Source organism: Scophthalmus maximus, chromosome 3 (genome assembly GCF_022379125.1).
Source record: "Scophthalmus maximus strain ysfricsl-2021 chromosome 3, ASM2237912v1, whole genome shotgun sequence".
Taxonomy (NCBI): domain Eukaryota; kingdom Metazoa; phylum Chordata; class Actinopteri; order Pleuronectiformes; family Scophthalmidae; genus Scophthalmus; species Scophthalmus maximus.
The window spans coordinates 3821102-3837280 of NC_061517.1; the positions used below are offsets into that span (position 1 = coordinate 3821102).

The window sequence follows — 16179 nt, forward strand, 5'->3', positions numbered from 1 at the left end:
AGCGGATATTTGGAGCCAGGAGGATCACATGGGGGCCGCGGAGTGACGGTTCGGGGCTGCGCGGGGGGGGGGCAACTGACGCAACAGACCTGCGGTGGACAAACATGGCTAGCGACAGTACCCTCTGAATGGAGGCGGCGGGTACGGGGGAACCAAAGACCTGCCGCGGCCACACCTCACAGGCAGAGACTCTTAATTATTTTCACACTTTTCCAAAAGCAACTGGGGAGCAGTTAATTTGGCTCCTCGGAAGCAGCTGTCGGAGAGTCGAGGGATGAGAGGGAGAGGGAGACGGAGGGTGGAGAGAGAGAGAGGAGAGAGACGGAGAGAGTGAGACACAAAGGCAGTTTGGGCTCATTATGTTGACTTCTTTTCCTTTTTTTTCTCCTCTTCTTGCAAACAAAGACAGCCAGCCACTTTCAGACACACCACTGGAGATCAGTCACTGCTTTCTTTCTCCCCTCTCACCCCACAGAGCTCCTTTATAGTCAAATCTAATAATTTTCGCCCCACTGCATGGAGCGTGTTGGCCCATATAGCCTCCGTCTCCACGCACTCCTCGTGGAATCCAATGGGATTAAATCACAGGCGCAGTTATGGGGTTCTGAAGAGGTCGTTCAGCCTCACTGATACTTGTAAACTCTCATTAACATGTCGCCGCTGAAGTCCAGCTCAGGAGGAGGAGCACCGTGTGTGCGTGATGCACAAATAAACATGAAGGGCGCGAATGTGCATATGCGCATAAACAGACACACACACACACACACACACACACACACAAAGAAAAACTAAAAAACGTGTGTGTGCATTCACACTGAGTTTGGGATTAGATTAGAAGTGTCCCTCACCACCTGAGCCTAGTTATCAATGCCCCTCCTCCCTGTCTGTCTCTCTTCCTCATGTACACAAATGAACATTCATCTGGGCACACACACACACACACACACACGTGCACTGTGCACAAGCAGCAGCCCTGAGAGCAGTGGGGTGTAACCAAACCCTTCATTTGTATGTACATCGTGTTCACTGGAAGAGACACTGAGACAAAGAGACGAACATGCACAAACACACACATACACACACACACACACACACACACACACACACAGATGCTGTTACACACACACAAAAATAACCCCTTCCACACTCAGACATGGAGTGTGGAGTCCCTCTGTAGATCAGAATTCATTTCTGTCTGCCTCCCCCTCCAAATCAATACCCCCATTGGAGGACAGACAGCCTTAAGTGTGCCAGGGAGGCTCCCCAGCATTCACACCCAGCCCGAACACTCACGCACACGCACACTCACGCACACGCACACACTCATGCCTGTTGATGTGTGATGGCCTCTGCTGCTTCCTTATTAACTCCTCACATGCCGACTGAAGCATACACCTCATTACCGGCTGCATTGACAGTCTGGGATCCCGCTGAGAGACAGACAGACAGTCGGGCCGGGGCACACAGAAGAAAGACGAGCAGGTAACGGGGAAGCGTCACAGACAAGCGAGAGCGTCGCGTAGACGAGCACAGTCCAGACATGTGGGTTAAAAATTAAAAAAAAAAAAAAAGGGTCACTGATAGAAAAGAAAATTGGTTAAAAACAGCTCAATTGAATGCGCACTGCAGAAGGGAACATGAGTGAGCGAGGTGGATACTGTATGTAGCCAGACATTGTGACTTTGACACAGACATGTACTGATCCTAGACGTCTAGAGACAGGGATGTTAAGTAAGAAGATGTCAATGTGGTCCACGAGCATCACTCAACAAACTCGCCCTAATGTGCATATACATAAATTTCCCTCCGCCGCAAGGTGAAGCACACTCGAGCGCCCGTTCTCTCACCACTTCAGCCGATTCGCCAGAAGTGACCAAAGATCTCTAGCCCACCGCTGATGAGTGCACGAGTCGCAGTCGCCTCGACTCGCGGCCGCCGGTTCAGACGAGCCGCGCCTTTAGAACGAGCGCTCGGTTCGTTGCGACGGTTTCGGCGGCGGCTGAGTGGACGCGGGCTGCCGGGCGTACGGATTCACCGTGGCGTGAGGGAGCCTCATCAAGGCCCCCCGGAAAGGATCCGCAATCCAGGGGCTCCACTCGCAGTACTCTGCGGAACGCACCTGAGCCCACGCGACAGTGCGTAATATGCAAAGGCACTAATAAACACAGACGTGCATTGTAGCAGCTACACCCAAAAGAAAACAAAAGTGTCCGAAAGTGGTGACGTCCAAAGAAATGCGGAGTTGCAAAAGCAATGTTAAATCTAATTAAAGCGTTAAAAGTAAACAGGATGTTCCATCATGGAGTGGCGCTTAGTTGCTTTTTATAGCCGCGTCCTTGCACGCGAGCTCGTACCAATTCACAAACCGTCCCGGGCAGTTTCTGAGCTCCCGGTTTCCATCGCTTGAATGTCAGTGTGGGTCTTTAAACCAGTGGCCAGTGAGCAGGCAGGGTAGAGGGTGGATGGGGGGGTGGATGGGGGGGGGGGGGGGGGGGGGGGGGGGGGGGCGCAGCATGGATGTCATTTCTTCCTTTTAGCATCCTGATTGAATTACTGGGCAAAAAGAGGAACACCTTGACTGGGAGCAGCAAAAAGAGCGGGAGCGCGGGAGAGAGGGCTCACGGGGGGGGGGGAGAACAAAACAAAAAAGAGATGGGGAGATAAGTGGAAGAAGAAAGAGGACAAAGGGCCACGGAGAGAGCCCCGGAGCTTCAGATCGGATCACCACTATCCATCGTAGCATCTCTACCTGTGAGAGGGTGAACATGGGTGAGTCTGGAACGTGGTGAAGTCTCTGGCGGTGATGTGTCTTTGTATTGTGCCATTGGGGTTGAGCTGCAACAGTCACTCTATTAGTAATCGACTGCTAAATTAATTGGCCAAGTGTTTTGCTAATCAATTAATCGGTTCAAGTAGTTTTTATGGGAGAAAGAAATTCTAGGACTTCAGCATATACAGTATGTTCTGGCTTCTTTGCTCATCTATGACAGTGAACTACATATCTTTGGCGTGTGGACATAACAAAACATCCTCATTTTTTACCATTTTATGACGTTTGATGGACCAAACAACTGATCGGGTTGGGGTTAGAGAAAATAACCCACCGATTGATCGATCATGAAAGTAATCGTTAGTTGCGGCCCTACTATGTTAGGTCATTCATATAGTGAGAAGACCCTTGTGTTTTTAGTGTTGGGCACAGCGTTCAATCAAGGCTGGACGTTAGAAAAATGCAGTCGCGGACTGAGAAAGAGAAAACAGCGAGAAGCAGCTGAGAGTCAAAAGTCTTGCTCTGCTGTCGTCTCTCATCAACAGCGTGTTTGATGCGCGTTGTTCGTCAGTGAGCATCTTTCACGGCAGTTTATACGGGAAAAACACAGCTGGCGCAAATGTACGCGCACGATCCAAAACACACAGACTCCTCTGTCTAACCTCCAAAAACACGGGAGGACTGCAGCCATACATAATTGATACACTCCTAGCTGTATTGACCGGTTGGATTTTTCATCCTCCTCGCAGGTCGATTCCCTCACTCCATTATTTCTATGGTCGCACTCCCTTCGCTGCCTCGCGGCCCCCCTGTGACTCCCCCCCCCCCCCCCCCCCCCCCTCCAGTCCTGTAGTCTGCAGTATCCAAACACACACACACACACACTCACACACACACACACACACAAACCTGCCCCGTCTTCCTCCTCAACCTTCCCCATTGCCCACCGCCCCACCTCGTCTCCAATCAGCCGGCCCTCGGTCCAACTGTGCGTTGAAATTCAACGCAGCGTTGCTGCGAGTGTGTGTCTGTTCTGTTACAGTTTGTCCACATGCATGTTCATGAGAGAGAGAGAGAGAGGGGGGGGGGGTTACTTACCACCAGGAGCTTTGTTTGAAATTATTCTAAAATAGATTCAAACTGCAGTGCGAAGATGAATAAAACAAGGGAGCACTGGTGGAAGCCGATGTCCAACCTACTGTTGCTGATGCGTAAATGAATGTGTCGATGGATGATGGATGAATATTTCAGTTGTGGATTGAATAATGAGCGCGTGGGGCGGGAAACCTATATATATATATATGCATATATACATGCATATTATGTTGGTTTTATGATGCTATGTTACAATCTTTATCACACGGTAGTACATATTCAGGTTCACACTTTTAAATTGGGTTGTCACTTGAAAAGGAAGAAAGAGACTGAAACACATTAGGTCTTAGCTCCTGTCTATTCAAAGCCCCTCCCTCCCTCCCTCTGCAGCCCAGTCTGCTCTGATTGGCCAGCTGGCTCCACTCTGCCGTGATTGGCCAACCCCATCTAGCGCACGTAGGAAGTGTCGGCCCCTGCTCTCGCCGTACCTGGCTGTGGGAGCTTGCCAGGCGACTAGCCGGGCGTCCCTCGTGCCCTTCCTGGGGACGGTGGCGTCGCCATCCCGGCGGCGCTCTCCGGCGGCGGCAGTGTCCTGTCGTTTGAAATTGGCAGAAGGAAAAGTGAGCCCGATCAACGACAGCCCCCACAACTCGACAAACACACAAACGCCATCTGCCAAATCACCAACCCCCAGAACACTCCGTAGCGAAGGAGGGGCCGAAGTCTTCGCCACAGCAATGACTCCCCGTCACGAGATTTGTCGGGGAGGAAAACGTCGCACTGTATTATTCCCGCGTTAAATCTGTAGTTATCGTTCCCGGGTCAGCATTAACACATAATGGCCACTCATCCTCAAGAGTTCAATCTGCGGTCAGAAGGCGCTCGCCTGACCTGTTCCTCCCCTCTTCTGCTGCCTGGCACTTTGTCTCCTCTACCAGTCTGTTACTTCTGATGAGCTGCCAGGGACCAGGCCCGCCCTGGACTGAGAGGGGGGGGGGGGGGGGGGGGGGGGTTATGAGCCAGAATACGGGGTACTGATGGGAGTTTGGAAGCAGCACATTTGCTTGATAAAACTGCGATGGGCTGGATTTCCACTGTAGTCTGGTATCAAATCAGAGCGAGTTAGCGACGCCGTCTCCGTCGTTGTGTTCCCATCGCCGTGCCTCCATCCGATTAACTTCGAGCTTTTTTCCACCCTGACTCTGAATCTAAGAGCTCGGACCAAATCCAATTAAGAAACCGAGTGTCAGTGTGTGTGAAGTGAGAGCGAGGAATAAGGCAAATGGGCGGAGAGAGCCGGCTGTGACAATAAAGGTTAAAAGCTCCCATTTTCACACAAATTCATTCTTTGGGAGATGGCTGTTTGTAGATGGGGGGTGAGCTATATCATTTCATTTTGCCTCCGCTCTTTCTCCCTCCCGGGTTTCACCTCTTACAATCAATGAGTAATATCAACTCTGAATGCTGTCGCCTCTACTTTAGAGTCAGTTATGCTGAAAACCATATGAAAGGTATAAAAAGGGTTCCGACCTTCAGGGGAAAAAAACTACTAGCACAAAATAGTACTGTATCTGCCAGTTAATTTAGTTTCCGTCTTCCATTTATTCAGAGCCTATCCTGCGTGGGTTCTATCACTGTTCCTCAATAAATGCTATAAAGTAGAAGAAAAATCATTGTTGTGTGTTTCCACAACGACGACTTTCCACGGAGCCCTCTGACATCGAACGGCAACAAAAGCAAGATTCCAAAAGCAATTTGTCCCAATGCCGAACGGAGGAGCTGATAGCAACAATAAAGCCGGGGATAAAGGTTTCCGTTTTTATGTACATGATGAGGACGAGTTTTATGTACAGTCATTATGCGCGCATGTGGCTGTAATTAATGGCTTTTACACATTTGCGCCTGCAACGTGGGCTCGAAGTCATCGTCGAACCTCCCAGCTGTTGTGGTGGCCTTTGCACAGTCAACCGGAGGCCTCCAAGGGGATCAGCAGCCCCCAACAACCATGCACATGCCCCCGTCCCGTCCTTAATTAGGCTGGGTGTAATTGGTGTGAGTCTCGAGGCCTGATTATCCTCGGACCAGACACAACACTTCAACGGGACCCCTCACCTCTCATCTCAGGGCCGGCCAAGCTTGCTATGGGTATTGACCGTCTGGTTGAACCACTGACCGACCTCAGTGTCATTCCGCGTGCAGGCAATTTATTCTCATTTTGGTGTCTTTAACATTCTTGTTAAACAAGGGGGAAGGAAAGCGCGAAGTTGCTTCCAATGCAGTTGATTTGTTTTCAATGTTTTGTTGTTGTCGTGAGGGAAAAATCAATTTTCTTGTGGTAGGATGTGGACGAGGCTGGAGGAGATGGCTCAACGGAAACGTCCACAGGGTGGATTTGTCGGGTTCTTAGACGGTGCATTGGAAGGATTTTGTGGGTTGAGGGAAAGTGGACCAGAAGGAGGAGGAGGAGGAGACAAGGGAGATGAAGCCACTCTTCTCAGAAAAAAAGACGGATTAGTGGAAAAGATCAGCGCATAGGGATGAAAAGTGGTTTCACCGTAAAACCACGATGAGATTTTCATTATCATTATTTGTTTCCACTGGAAAATAGTCCCATGATAGGAGCGTGACAAATCAGGGAAGGATACGCCATAACTGTTAATACCCAAGGCGAATGTGGGTGTCCCGGTCATCATACATCCTTCCATCCATCCATCCATCCACCCACCCATCCATCCATCCTTCCTTCCTTCCTTCCATTCATCCTCTGCCACTTATCCTGGGGTCGGGTCGTGGTGGCAACATGTCGAGCTGTAGTAGTCCAGACCTCCCTCACCCCAGCAACATTTTCCTGTCCCTCTTGGGGAATCCCGAGGTGTTCCCAGGCCAGATGAGATATATAATCTCTCCAGCGTGTTCTTGGTTCCCCCGGGGGGCCTCCTACCCACTCGACCTCTGATGGAAGGTGCCATTGGAGGGGGGGGGGGTCATCCTAATCAGATCCCCGAACCAGATTAAAGGCATTCTTTGAAACTGCATCACCTCGTCTGTATACGGGAAACCAGGACCAACCTCCTTGAGCTGGACCTGGGAGGGGGAAGTTGCCCGGTTGAGCACCTGGTGACTGGACCCTGGTCTGTGGGGCCCAATCCAGCACAGCCTGAAGAAATTACACGGAGCCCCCCACCCTGTGGGCCCACCAGCACCTGCAGGGACAGGCATCAGGTTGGGGTGTGTGATGTAAGCCAGGCAGCAGGTCGGGTCGAGGGTCTGGATGTGTCAATCCCTCAGGCTGCGGACTGTAATCATTTCCAAAAGTCTTTGCCTGTCCAGAACAAAAGCGCAAAAACCTCTGTGTCTTAAAATTTCGAGTCAAGAGTGATGCACTTTGAAACTAAAAACGCATTTGGTATGGATGAAGCCTTATTGGGACTCAGGGACCTGACCATTTCATTGGGTTTCATCCGTTCAGCAGCAACTATTTGCTCTGCTTTTGTGTCACTGTCATCAGGTCTGCTCAAACACATAGATACACCCCCCCCCCCCCCTCGCTCTGCTGGAATGGGTATTGTGTTCATGATCGATGTGTCCCATTCCAGTGACGTGGTCGCCTGGCTAATTCTCATTAAAAATGGATAAGGTGTAGAGGAGCCGCCGGTGTGTACCCGTGTGTGTGCGCGCGCGTGTGTCTGTGTGTGTGTGTGTGTGTGTGTGTGTGTGTGTGCGCGCGCATGTTTAAAAGGAGGTGTAGGTGGCAGGAAGTCCCAGAGGTGCCAGCTGTTTACCGTGCGCTGCTGAAGGTTGGAGGGAGTAGTGGTGATTGTGGTGGTGGATGTGGGGGTGTTCCTGAGGTCAGAGCCAGGCCTGTTGCCTTGGCAACAACTTGCAAAATAGCTTCCCTCCCTCTGCATTGCCGGTGACGGTGGGATTTTTTTTTTCAATTTTCGCTGTTGCTTGCTTTCTCTCTCTCTCTCTCTCTCTCTCTCTCTCTCGCTCAGCATGGCGAGGCACATCTGGCACCGCAGAGACTCGGTCTCGACAGAAACACAAAGCAATGGGCCGTTTCCACTCTGCTCCGTCCTCCCTCATCCCCCCCCCCCTCTTTCTTTCTTTTTTTCTGTCTTCTCTTCTCCACTCTGCCCCTGTGCCCCCCATCCGTCACAGAGAAGCAGCGATCATGGCTGGGTCTCGGGGCACCGGGGCGGAGCAGCCGAAAGGGAGCTCCCATTTATTCTCGGCGACGGAGCAACAGAGCCGGATGAAAGTCCCGCTGCTCTCTAATGTACGTACACGTCGTCGGCCTCTCTCCCGGGTGCCGGAGCCAAATGCCTCCTGTCTTCTGCTTTTGCTCCTCTGCACTCAAGATGAAAGCGAGGAGCAGACACCGTCTTCACAGGTGGCCAGAAATAACAGTGGAAAATATGTGCAGCGGGAGTTTTATACACCGGGAGGAACTTTGGGCTCAGGGAAGTTTCCTAAATCTTGAAGTCACCCGGATATGAATCATTTACATCTGATGTCACACAGTGGTAAAACACTGAAACATGCCGATGGAGCCGCTGCGTTTTTTTGTAGTCCATCTTTGGGGAATTTGTAGTTTCACCACGCCAGACGCATCAATAACATCCGCCGTCGCGTGATGACGTAGTTAAGTGAAAGTCCAGTCGGATTCTCTGAGCAGCGCTGAGGGCTTTTCCTAAGTCCTGTGAATCCTCCTTTAGACCTTTCCTTGACCTCATGACGTTTTTCTACACAGATCAAGGAATAGTGGAAGGACGATAGGAAGGACGATCCCAGTCCACCCCAGGTTTAATCCAGATGACTTCATTTCACAGAAATACTGTTCAGTGGCAAAGATTGGACTTTTCACACCTTGGCTGTTATTTCTTTTTGTCATTTTCAGTCGCATGAAAGTCTTTTGATGTGTTGAATACCGGTGGCCAAATCCCCAGCGACAGGTCTCAGTGGCAGACGCGGCACCGCTGCATTAGTGAAAGCGCGGCGACAACAATGGAGGCCGAAGCCCATTCAGGACGAGCCTTTGAAAGGGAGGAAGCTGTTGTTTTAACCCCCTCGGCTGTGAGTCGGTCAACCCAGCCGCAGTATGCGACTTCACTGTAGCCTCTCCGGTTGAATAACCCCCCCCCCCCGCTAAGGGCACCTCCGGCTGGAGTTTCATTAGCGTTCATTTAGCGGCGAGCCCCTCGACGGCGAGCGGCGAGCCCCTCGCTGGCGAGGCTCGGCCGACCTCGGGTCAGCTGCTGGTGCAGCTGGACCTGTTCTCGGGTGAAACGGAGACGGGGGAGAGCGGGGAAAGTTGGAGGCAGCGTGGGCATCACACGCGGCGCTTCTTTGTCTTCCCTGAAAACGCAGGAACTACAATCTGCACATCCGTTATGGTGCTGTGCACGAACGCACACACACACACACACACACACACGCACGCACACACACACACACACACACACTTCATTGTGGGAAGGGGGCTTCATTGTGCAGCCCTGCTGTGTTGAGTGACTGTAGCGTGTGCTGGGCAACAGCTGCTGTGACCCCCCCCCCTCAACCCTCCCTCACCTCGTCCTCATCTCCACTGCTACTGGCCCACGTTGGTCTGAACATCAATACAGTCGCAACAAACACACACACACACACACACACACACACAATATTCAGCACACGTAAACACACTTTCTCTCTGGTCCTGATCTTCCTCAGTCCCCTCGGGTTTTTGTTTTCCTCCCTCTCCGTCTTCCATATTTACCTTTTGTTTGTGTCTCAGTGTGTATCAGCTGACAGCAGGCTGTGTGTGTCTGTCTGGGACCGCGCTCCATAAGGGACAACACAGCCCCCCCCCCCACACACACACACACACGCACACACACACTACCCACCCCTGCTGACAGCTGCCTCCACACTGTAACCCTTTCACGGAGCTGGGCCTCTGTGAAAGTGATACTATAAAGTTTCCGCAGCCCTCGCACATGTGTGTTTGATGGGGGAAGCATCTGAGGTGCCTTTTTTTTGGGGGGGGGTTTCAGAAGGGGTCCGGACACTTGCGAGATACATGCGCACATGTACAGAGCGAGTCGCCGCCTCGCTCCTGGTGGGCTTGTTTGTCGTCGCCCGCCGGCTTCTGCTGCTGCTGCTGCTGCCGACGCGACCCCGTCCGCAGCTCATTACAGCGCGCCACCTGTTTGTCCCGAAGCGAGGCAAGACACACACACACACAAACACACACACACACACACACACACACGAATGGCGTTTGTCGCGGTGACAGGGGGTTAATCTAACAGGAGTGTCCGTGGCGGAGCTGCCACACAGCGCGGGGACTGTCCACGTCCCACCGCCTCAATGGCTCCCTTTGTCCCGTGGGCCTGTTTGCCGCAGGGGTTGAGGACCAGGCTGACAGGTGGAGGGTTGTTGAGACCAGACAAAGGAAACATATATGTGTACGTACGTGTATATGCTGGAACACACACACACACACACACACACACACCTCTCACAGTTTGCACAGCAGCCGACAGGTTCGCAGACTGCGGCGGCTCGTCGGCCATGCAATAGCAGGCACGTGTTGCAAAATGTTGCTGTCAGCTGTTCCTTTTGTCCGATTTGATGTGTTGCGATAAAGAAACCCCGCTGACGGACAGCCAGCTGTTATCTCTTCCTAGCTGACAGTTAATTCCGGCCCGCGGTGCTGACGGCAATTAATACATCGCCCAGTTGTGGGTTGATTTTGCACAGGGGGCTTGGAAGAAAGAAAGAAAGAAAAGAAAGAAAAGTAAAAGGTGTTATTTGCACCCTTCATTCACCCCCGCTATTTCGCAGAGGAGCCGCTTATTAGGCATTGATCTCGGCCCGGTGTTCGGAGCCGTCAGAGTCTGCCGTCATTACGCCCGAACAGGCAATCGCGTGGGGGAAATTGAAAGACGGGCATGATGGAAAAATGAATCCATGATGTCAGGGTCTGAAATTCACCTTCTTTTTTCTTTTTTCCAGCCTTTCTTTGTTTTTCTTCTTGAAAAGTAAAAAAAAAATAGCGGCTCGTGCGGTGACGGTGAAGGTTTGTGTTGCGAATTTGTGAACGTTTAGGTGGTGGTGGGGTGTGAGGGAGGCAACCCCGTGGGACAGACACACACACACACACACACACACACACACACTCAAACTGACCTCTAGATAGTACAGACCGCTGTGATGCACAAACAGACTTGAGGGCCATGTGGCTGAGCAGAACCTTGCCCGACAGACAGACACACACACACACACACACACACACACACGAACACACACACACACTCCCTCTCTCCTATACACATCGAAACTGACAGAAGGATGAGTTCACGTTATCTCGCAGCTGAGAACAGGCCCAGCCTCGTGTATTTCACACACGGCTCGGCTGACTCACACACTGAGCCGTCGTCTGGGACGACGGGAAGACGTGTGTTCGATTGTTCCGGTGTCCTTTGTTCACCAGTTGTGTATTTATGACTTGTGTAGATAAGGTTTTCATGAGCACGAGGGTGTTGTTCCTCATTCAAATTTGGAAACCTTGGATTTGTGCAGATCCGTGGGCGTGGCGTGTGTTTGCTTTGCGCTGGAAGTCAGATTCTTTCGTGTTGACATTGAAAACATGCTTTGCTTTGACTTACCACTTTTTGTTTTGCTCCATTTGTTTATATTCAATTATACGTTGCCGTCATCTCTTCAGCTCTATGAAACTTCACGTAACTTAAACTATTGTCTATTACGCTCCATGATGTCTTTTCTTTTTTCACTGACACATTGCACACGTTGGTCTCGGAGGTGGCTGCTGTTGAGAGACGAAGGCGTCTGTCACTGCCGCCGCCGCCGCCGCCGCCGCTACAGGTGTGTTTTCACTGGCTCCACCTCGATCGGACAGATGCCGCGGTGCAGACAAAAAGCCCATTGACGGCAGGGAAACAACTTTCTCTGGCCAGACGATCGCAGCTGCTCACTGCTGTTCCTGCAGCTCCAGATCGAGGCGACAGTTGCTCCGCCGCAGTTGACGGCTCGCGCGCCGACACACAGCGGCGTTGCGCGCTCTCAACCGCTGTTCATCGGGTCGACGTTAAAACATGACATACAACCATCCTATCTCAATGCTGCTTGTGAATGAAGTTAGTTTAAGTCTGTTAGTTTTTCTGCCTCCAGTGCACACACACACACACGCACACACACAGACACACACACAGACACACACACACAAACACACACACACACACACACACACACACACCCAGAGGCTTCTCCTTGTGCGTCTTGTGATATGTGTTAGGCCGCACTGTGACCCCTGACCCTCTCCTTGTGCTTTTTCAGGTTACCCAAGTTCCCATCGAGTCCTGTGAGCAGTACGGGACCTGCGGAGAGTGTCTGAGCTCCGGGGACCCACACTGCGGCTGGTGTGTCCTGCACAACATGTGAGTAATCCCTTCTAGTCGTCATCGCAGCCAGTTTCGATTTAGTTTTGTCGGACATCTCCCCCGGAGGGGGCACCTCAGTTTGACTGCACAAAGGCAGGCAGGGGCTTTTTATTTATTTTTATTTCTTCTTTTGCGTAACGCGTATCTCAAAGATCAAGCAGCGCTTGAGGAGACGAGACAGCGTCTGACTGCAGACGGGGGGGAGTTGTGCCTCAGAGGTGCAGGGCTACTCGCTGCAGTCAACAGTGACGTGAGTTGATCTGAACGGGAAGTGAGACCATCCAGTCTGCGCACGACTTAGTGAACGACGGACAAGAGCAGACCAGGGACTAACCAGCGACTAAGCATAGAAGCCGTGAGTGACACCTGCTGGAGCTGAGCGGTTACTGCGGCAGAACTGACTTCCAGAAGGCAAGACGGGAGGAGAGAAGAGGGGGGAAAAGCAGACGGAAAAAAATAAACCCGCTTGAAGAAACACACATGTTTTTTTAATATTCTGGGTGTGTGAGTCATTCGCTAGTATTCATCTGTAATTGGACCTGACGCGACGGTAGTTTGATGAAATGATGGCGAGGGTATTCTGGGGACAGAGGATGAATAGGACACAATGCTCCCAAAAAGGCGAAGAAGACATTCTGCTCCGTCTCCACCTCGTCGTCTTTGTTTCTTTAAGCGAGCACACACACATATCACACACACACACACACACACACACACACACACACACACACACATTCCCCCATCGCTTTTCTTTCTTGGCTGCCATTCACGGCCCCTCCTGGATGCACAACCCTCTCTTTAAAGGTATACCTGAATATTTATGTGTATCAGAGCACCGCCACAATCATCATTATCGTGATGGCGCCCCCCCCCCCCCACCCCCCCTTTGCAAAGTGCACTTAAAGTAATTTGCATCACTCCAAAGCCGGGACAGGACAAATAATTGCCTGGCGACGAGGTAATTCAGCATTGCGCCCGCGGAGGTACTGTAGGGGAGGGGGGGGGGCTCTGTACTCTCTGCCACCGTTTGCGTGCCGTCACACTGAGATCGTTTACCACGACATTAGCCCCGACGCTCGACTGTTAATCAAAGCGCCTTTGTGTGGGTGCGGCGAGGGAAGGGAAATAATTCAGGTGGCCAAGAATCCATAGCATGTAGGAGGTCGCGATGCTTGAAAGGTGAAGTGTGGAGAAAGAAGCTGTGACGAGGGAACAGCTGTTCGGTGTGTCGATACCTACTCAAGTACGTGTGTGTGTGTGTGTGTGTGGGAGTGGGAGTGCATGCGGCTTTGATATTTTTGTTTGTGCACGAGCGGAAAAAACTCGTGTGGACCACTGTACTGTTACAGTGGGGAGGGAAAAGGTCAGCTCGGCCATCTGCTCTCCCGCAGCCGCGGACCCTCGTGCCACCTGTGCCTCGTCCTAATCGCCCTTTTTTCTGCCGTGACCCCGCGGTGAGTGTGGCAAGACCCTTGTCAGCTCCGACTGAGCTGCTAGCGGCAGGAAAAATAAAGTCGTTGGGACGGATTTGTGAGCTTCCTCACGTGGGACGTGGAGGCCGAAGATCGTGAACAGACAGGAAATTCCCAAACAACTGAAACGCCGCAGCCGAACGTTCTTCTGCATTGGTCCTCCGAGGTGGAAAAGTTTGGCATGTTTAAAAAGAGAAGGTGCAGTAACGATATCGTGCTGGCACTAAATTCCGTGACTCTTCTGGGGTGAAGATAACTGCAGTATCCAACCGTAAGCTACACCGCTTCATCCCTCACGGGTCACGGGGGGGCTGGAGCCGATCCCAGCTGACATTGGGTGAGAGGCGGGGCTCCCCCTGGACATGTCGCCAACCCGTCACAGAGACCAACAACCGCTCACTCTCACACCAACAGAACCTGAACCCCGAATCTGCATGTCTTTGGACTCTGGGAAGCAGCCGGAGAACCCGGAGAGAACCCACGCAGACGCGAGGAGAACGTGCCGACTCCACACAGGAAGGCCCCTGGTCGGTCCGAACCCGGACTCGAACCAAGAACCTTCTTGCCGTGTCCAAGCCACAGTGCCAACTGCCACGCCACCGTGCCGCGCTGACCGCAAGATCCCCGTTTGGAATCCAGAAGGGGGTCGGACAAACTGCAAATAAGAAAAAAAAAACAATCTGCCACCTCGTGTTGGAAGCAGTCGTGAAATGTGATGATCCATCAGGAGGTGCGCTGATGTATGATGATGCGTTCTGGATCTGCTTGTTAGGTAGTCGATGGAAACCCACGTTAGTAACGGCACACAGCAAAGTGCATCGTTGCATGGTAGCGACTGTAAACCCGAATGGGCCTCAGGCATCACGGCGACGGCGTGAACACACAGTGTACAGTAGCCGAGGGTCGAAAGACGAATCCGTCACAGGCTGCTGGAGAGAAGCAGCTGCACTCTTCTTCTCATCCCACACTCCCCAAAAATTAAATATGGTGCCGTGCATGGCGCCGTCCGCAGCTGTGATCGCTCCTCCGACCCCCCCCCCCCCCCCTCCCCTTTTTTCCCTTCCATTTCACCCATTCTCCATCATCCATCCCTAAGCCATTGTTGGTTTTGTGAAATGATCTTTCCCCCCCTCTCTCCCCCAGCCCCGCCCCCTCACGGCAAGGCTAGCATCCAAAGCCTTTGCCACTCATCTCCTCTCAGCTCGTCGCGGATCACTACTGCGCCGTCTCCCATCTAGACCCCCCCCCCCGGAATCAGCTCGTCCACACTCCAGAGATGGTCGTCTTGCCCCTCACTTTGATCACCCCTCCCTCGCTTGTCATACGGCTGCCATCCACAAGATCCATCCTCTTTTCTTCTCCTTCAAACATCGTGTGTCAACCCCCGTCCCCCTTTCTTTCTTTATGTTTGTTGCCCATTGAAGTGCATCTTTCCAAGGTGGCTAATTAACAACGCGCAGGTGCATTAGCTCGGTTTTCCTTTTCTCCGACGACATCGGAGGAGAAGGGGGAGACGGTGAGACGGTGAGCCGGCCAGGAGTGGCGTCTCTCGTCTCCCGCCGTCTTTCTTCTCTCTTTCTTCTTCCTCCTCGGATTCGGTGCGTTGAGAGATTCTAAAGTCCTTTAATTACCAGCAGCTGCCGGGCATCCACTGAATGCATGAAGAATGAGAAAAGAGAGGGGGGGGGGCGATGAGAATGAGAGAATGAGAGGGGAGCGTTTGATGCCGCACACTCACGGGCCCACAGAACCGAGCAGCGTTTTGATTGCGGCTCAAAGGGAGCTCATCATCTCGAGCGCTCTTCAGTCGCAGGCGTGTGAATGGTTGGTTCAGCCTCCGTCTGACCACGATCCAAAAACATGGAATCATGTGCTCACGCTCCCCCTCGCGCCCCAAAGAGGCTTTTTTCCATCTCAAAGTGTCCCACGCCGCTCTGCTCTCCCGCCAGCCGCTCGGCCTCGCTCCCACATTTCCAGGAGAGGACTCGCCCCGGTTTGTGTGTGTGTGTGTTTTGTTGTTGTTGTTGTTGTTGTTGTTGTTGTTGTTGTTCGAGATGTGACAGGATCAGTCACAACGAGTCTGGACTTCAGGTTCCAAGAGTTGAGATCGGACAAAAGCGATGGACGTGAACAGGTGTGTGTGTGTGTGTGTGTGTGTGTGTGTGTGTGTGTGTGTGTGTGTGTGTGTGTGTGTGTGTGTGTGTGTGTGTGTGTGTGTGTGTGTGTGTGTGTGTGTGTGTGTGTGTGTGTGTGTGTGTGTGTGTGTGTGTGTGTGTGTGTGTGTGTTTGGGTGGGTGGGTGGGTGGGTGGGTGTGTGTGTGTGTTTTGTTGTCGTTCTTGTTGTTGTTGTTGTTGTTGTTGTTCGAGATGTGACAGGTTCAGTCACGACGAGTCTGGA

At 52.1% G+C, this 16179-nt stretch overlaps 1 protein-coding gene across 3 annotated transcripts in view; it reads left to right on the forward strand.

The window, feature by feature from the left end:
- Window positions 1–16179, forward strand: part of plxna2 (plexin A2) — a 173173-nt gene that overhangs the window by 84745 nt on the left and 72249 nt on the right. For all 3 annotated transcript variants that reach the window (XM_035645035.2, XM_035645036.2, XM_047330757.1), the window contains one exon: window positions 12206–12306. In XM_035645035.2, coding sequence (XP_035500928.2) covers window positions 12206–12306 — 101 coding nt within the window. The remainder of the gene's footprint in view (window positions 1–12205; window positions 12307–16179) is intronic.